Source organism: Oncorhynchus nerka, linkage group LG18, assembly GCF_034236695.1.
Source record: "Oncorhynchus nerka isolate Pitt River linkage group LG18, Oner_Uvic_2.0, whole genome shotgun sequence".
NCBI lineage: Eukaryota > Metazoa > Chordata > Actinopteri > Salmoniformes > Salmonidae > Oncorhynchus > Oncorhynchus nerka.
Genome location: NC_088413.1, coordinates 25,870,801 through 25,876,518, shown reverse-complemented (window position 1 = coordinate 25,876,518; position 5,718 = coordinate 25,870,801). Strand labels below are relative to the sequence as shown.

General features: G+C 52.1%; 1 protein-coding gene across 1 annotated transcript in view; it reads left to right on the top strand.

Annotated features, from left to right (window-relative positions):
- The first annotated feature begins 789 nt into the window (after positions 1 to 789).
- Positions 790 to 5,718, top strand: part of LOC115121887 (GRB2-associated-binding protein 1-like) — an 85,544-nt gene continuing 80,615 nt past the window's right edge. The window contains exon 1 of the mRNA XM_065003324.1: positions 790 to 925. Coding sequence (XP_064859396.1) covers positions 790 to 925 — 136 coding nt within the window. The remainder of the gene's footprint in view (positions 926 to 5,718) is intronic.

The window sequence follows — 5,718 nt, the reverse complement described above, 5'->3', positions numbered from 1 at the left end:
AAATAGTCACTTGGGTGATGTTTTGACCTCTCGTATGGGGTCAGGCAGGGTGCCCACTGCGGCTCTCCTCTTTCGTTCTGTACATGGAGCTCTGGGGCTGCCATTAGGCAGACACAGGGGTGAAGGTTTGCTGATCCCTGGAAGTGGTGGGGCTGCGTGTTAAGATGACGCAGTACGCCGACGACACTTCCTGCTGTTGTGCAAGGATCCGTGCCTGACAAGGTCCCTTTGCCATCTTTGGGGATTTCACCCGAGCCGGGAGCAGTTCTGAACCATGCAAAGTCTTCAGTCAAGTTTTTCGAAGATGGCGCGTAGAACGGATGCCTGGGGGTTATCTTCTGTGAGGGGGCCCTGAGGATTGTCGGGTCCATTTTGAGACCCCCTCCCGGCTCAGCGACGCTAAACTGGAACATGTATCGCAGTGGTACAGAGGAAGCTAGCAATGTGGGAAAGCTAGGTATTTGTCTTTTATGGGCAAAGTCCTGGTCCTAAAGGTGGATGTGTTGCTGTCTCTTTGTATTTGGTATACATCTACCCATTGCCGGCTTGTTCGAGGAGGCCTCTAGTGAGGCTTGTGTTTCAGTTTATGTGGAGTGGCAGGTGCGAGTGGGTCGCCAGGGCACGCATGATCTGTCCCATCGGGGAGGGAGGTAGGGGGGTACTACATTTCCCCTTTCAAGCTGGGACTCAATTTTTGTTTCCTTCTTGTTAACGGAGCTTGCTCAGCCAGTGATACACCCGTCCGGTTACCTCCTGCGGGTGTTTTTCTCGTATCAGGCGAGAAGCATAATGGTGTGGTCTAACACGGGTCCTCGGGCGGAACAGCTGCCGTGGCACTTTGGTCATGCGGCCAAGCTGGCTGCGTGCGCACTCCTGGAGGCTGAAGTTGCCCGAGGGTTTAGATCACAGGCACCTGTACGAGGAGGTCAGAAAGGCAGGGAGTCCGGCGCCTGTAGTGGGCATCTCGGAAGTGGTCTGGGGGAGGGAGTGCAGGCGCTGGTCTGGATAACAGGCTCAAGGACCTGAATTGCTGAGCCTTCAGGTGTTTGCCGCACGTTCCATCTTGTACCGGCATAATTTGGTGCAATCCCCACCTGTCTAAGATCCCCTTGTGGCAGGGAGGAGACTGTGCGCCATGTCTTTTGGGACTGTGCCTTGCCGGAGTAGTATGGGCTAGGCACGGTGTTGTTAGGTTTGGTAAAGGGGGATTTTGTATTGACGGGGCCAGGGTTAGAGAGGGGTGTAGGGAGAGCGAGAGGGACGGATAGGGACAGGTTTCTGCTCTGGCTTCCTCATGAGTCTCTTTAAACGGGGGCTGTGGGAAGCAAGGCAGAACATGGTGAAGACAGGGAAAGATTGGGGGTGGAAGGATAGTGAGGAGGGGAAAAGGAGATTTGAGGGGGAGGATGAAGAGGGAGGAGAGAAGTGGGCATGCTGCTCGGGAGAGGTGGAAGGGGGTTTAGGGGCTGGGTGTCATTTAGATTTGTAAGAGGATAGATTAGGGACGGGGAAAGATAGGGAGGTATTTGTAGGGTAACGGGGAGGGAAGATGCTCCCCTGAGGTTTTGTTTGTGGTTTATGTTTTAGTTTAATTAGTTTATTTAAAATACCATTATTTGTGTATGTATGTAAATTATGAGTTGTAAAGAATGAATGGTATTGAAGATAATAAATTATTTTTATAAAAAAAAAAAAAAAAAAGGCCTTTTTTTTTTTTTTATTTAGGTTTCTCGTTCTGTTTGTTGTTTTGTAATTCTGAGTTGTTTCATGTACCTTTTCATTCATTAAAGTCATGAGTAACCTACACGCTGCATTTCGGTCCGACTCTCTTTCTACAAACGAAGAACGCCGTTACAGCTCCTCTATCTTTAGATCAGTGAATTTGTGGAACTTTTTCCTCGTAGTCGGGAGGGAGCTGCTGACACAGACTCGTCCTGCACCCTGATGGACAGGCCCTTCGTCTCATAAATCTTAGACACCACGATGGTTTCAGTCGATCTGCACAGTTGAAACACCTCGGCCGTCTGCTCTCTGTGTGTTGACCCAGTCTTCAAGCTCATGTTCTAGTTCGGACCATCTGCATTTCTTCCCTCTAAAAGCTTTTTGTTGTCTTTTTGCACTGAGTCAGTTCCTCACGCTGCTGTTTCCAACGTCTTATCATTGACTCATTAAGGCCAAGCTCCCGTCCGACAGCTCTATTTCCTTTTCCAACAGCCAGATCGATCGCCTTCAACTTGAAAGCTGCATCATATGCATTTCTCCGTGTCTTTGCCATGATGAGGGTGACAAAATGACTACCGTAATCAGAATGATGGGAAGGTTGAGCGCACTCGATTTACGTCACATTATGTGACGGTGCTCAGTTTTTTGGCGGCATGAATCTTGTGAAAGCGGGAAAAATCCATAAATTAGCCGGTCAAAGCGTGGGAAAAAAGTATCGGATTAGTGTAGTGTCAACAACGCAGCCAATGCCAGCTAGCCTACATAGTCAACAACGCAGCCTCTGCCAGCTAGCCTACTTCAGCAGTACTGTATCATTTTAATCATTTTAGTCAATAAGATTCTTGCTACGTAAGCTTAACTTCCTGAACACTCGAGACGTGTAGTCCACTTGTCATTCCAATCTCCTTTGCATTAGCGTAGCCTCTTGTGTAGCCTGTCAACTATGTGTCTGTCTATCCCTGTTCTCTCCTCTGCACAGACCATACAACGCTTCCACACCGCGTGGCCGCGCCACCCTAATCTGGTGGTCCCAGCCGTTACGACTCCACGTGTGAGTTCCAGGTCTCCGTGCTTCTGAACTGCCGATCTGGCCAACAAAGGCAGAGTTCATCTCAGCCTATGTCTCCTCCAGTCCTCTCGACTTCTGCACCGACGGAAACATGGATCACCACAGACAACACTGCTACTCCCACTGCTCTCTTCTTCGCCTGCCCACTGCCTCCCCGCACACCCCGAGAGCTTCTTGGTCAGCGGTGGTGGCACCGGGATCCCCATCTCTCCCAAGTGGTCATTCTCTTTTCTCCCCTTACCCATCTGTCTATCGCCTCCTTTGAATTCCATGCTGTCACAGTTACCAGCCCCTTTCAAGCTTAACATCCTTATCATTTATCGCCCCTCCAGGTTCCCCGGAGAGTTCATCAATGAGCTTGATGCCTTGATAAGCTCCTTTCCTGAGGACGGCTCACCTCACAGTTCTGGGCGACTTTAACCTCCCACGCCTACCTTTGACTCATTCCTCTCTGCCTCCTTCTTTTCCACTCTTCCTCTTTGACCTCACCCTCTCACCTTCCCTCCCTACTCACAAGGCAGGAAATACGCCGACCTCATCTTTACTAGATGCTGTTCTTCCACTAACCTCGCTGCAACTCCCCTCCAAGTCTCCGACCACTACCTTGTATCCTTTTCCCTCTCGCCTCATCCAACACTTCCCACACTGCCCCTACTGGATGGTATCGCGCCGTCCCAACCTTTCGTCGCTTCTCTCCCCGCTACTCTCTCCTCTTCCATCCTATCATCTCTTCCTCTGCTCAAACCTTCTCCAACCTATCTCCCCTGATTCTGCCTCCTCAACCCTCCTCTCCCTTTCTGCATCCTCACTCTCTATGTCCCCTAATCCTCCAGGCTGCCTGGTCCTCCCCTCCCGCCTCCGTGGGCTCGACGACTCCATTGCGAGCTCACAGAACAGGGCCCGGCAGCCGAGCGGAAATGGAGGAAAACTCGCTCCCTGCGGACCTGCATCCTTTCTTCACTCCCTCCTCTCTACATTTTCCTCTTCTCTCTCTGCTGCTAAAGCCACTTTCTACCACTCTAAATTCCAAGCATCTGCCTCTAACCCCAGGGAAGCCTTTGCAACCTTCTCTCCCTCCTGAATCCTCCTCCCCCTCCCCCCCTCCTCCCTCTCTGCAGATGACTTCACAACCATTTGAAAAAGAAGGTCGACGACATCCGATCCTCGCTTTGCTAAGTCAAACGACACCGCTGGTTCTGCTCACACTGCCCTACCCTGTGCTCTGACCTCTTCTCCCCCTCTCCAGATGAAATCTCGTCTTGTGACGGCCGGCCGCCCAACAACCTGCCCGCTGACCCTATCCCCTCCTCTCTTCTCCAGACCATTTCCGGAGACCTTCTCCCTACCTCACCATCAACTCATCCCTGACCGCTGGCTACGTCCTCCGTCTTCAAGAGAGCGAGAGATGCACCCTTCTGAAAAAACCTACACTCATCCCCCTCCGATGTCAACAACTACAGACCAGTATCCCTTCTTTCTTTTCTCTCCAAAACTCTTGAACGTAGCCGCCCTGGCCAGCTCTCCCGCTATCTCTCTCAGAATGACCTTCTTGATCCAAATCAGTCAGGTTTCAAGACTAGTCATTCAACAGACTGCTCTTCTCTGTATCACGGAGGCCTCCGCACTGCTAAAGCTAACTCTCTCTCTCCTCTGCTCTCATCCTTCTAGACCTATCGTTGCCTTCGATACTGTGAACCATCAGATCCTCCTCTCCACCCTCTCCTCCGAGCTGGGCATCTCCTCGGCGCGTCCACGCTTGGGATTGCGCCCTACCTGACAGGTCGCCCTACCAGGTGGCGTGGCGAGAATCCGTCTCTACACCACGTGCTCTCACCACTGGTGTCCCCCAGGGCTCTGTTCTAGGCCCTCTCCTATTCTCGCTATACACCAAGTCACTTGGCTCTGTCATAACCTCACATGGTCTCTCCTATCATTGCTATGCAGACGACACACAATTAATCTTCTCCTTTCCCCCTTCTGATGACCAGGTGGCGAATCGCATCTCTGCATGTCTGGCAGACATATCCGTGTGGATGACGGATCACCACCTCAAGCTGAACCTCGGCAAGACGGAGCTGCTCTTCCTCCCGGGGAAGGACTGCCCGCTCCATGATCTCGCCATCACGGTTGACAACTCCATTGTGTCCTCCTCCCAGAGCGCTAAGAACCTTGGCGTGATCCTGGACAACACCCTGTCGTTCTCAACTAACATCAAGGCGGTGGCCCGTTCCTGTAGGTTCATGCTCTACAACATCCGCAGAGTACGACCCTGCCTCACACAGGAAGCGGCGCAGGTCCTAATCCAGGCACTTGTCATCTCCCGTCTGGATTACTGCAACTCGCTGTTGGCTGGGCTCCCTGCCTGTGCCATTAAACCCCTACAACTCATCCAGAACGCCGCAGCCCGTCTGGTGTTCAACCTTCCCAAGTTCTCTCCACGTGACCCCGCTCCTCCGCTCCCTCCACTGGCTTCCAGTTGAAGCTCGCATCCGCTACAAGACCATGGTGCTTGCCTACGGAGCTGTGAGGGGAACGGCACCTCAGTACCTCCAGGCTCTGATCAGGCCCTACACCCAAACAAGGGCACTGCGTTCATCCACCTCTGGCCTGCTCGCCTCCCTACCACTGAGGAAGTACAGTTCCCGCTCAGCCCAGTCAAAACTGTTCGCTGCTCTGGCCCCCAATGGTGGAACAAACTCCCTCACGACGCCAGGACAGCGGAGTCAATCACCACCTTCCGGAGACACCTGAAACCCCACCTCTTTAAGGAATACCTAGGATAGGATAAAGTAATCCCTCTCACCCCCTCCCCCTTAAAAGATTTAGATGCACTACTGTTCCACTGGATGTCATAAGGTGAATGCACCAATTTGTAAGTCGCTCTGGATAAGAGCGTCTGCTAAATGACTTAAATGTAAATGTAAATG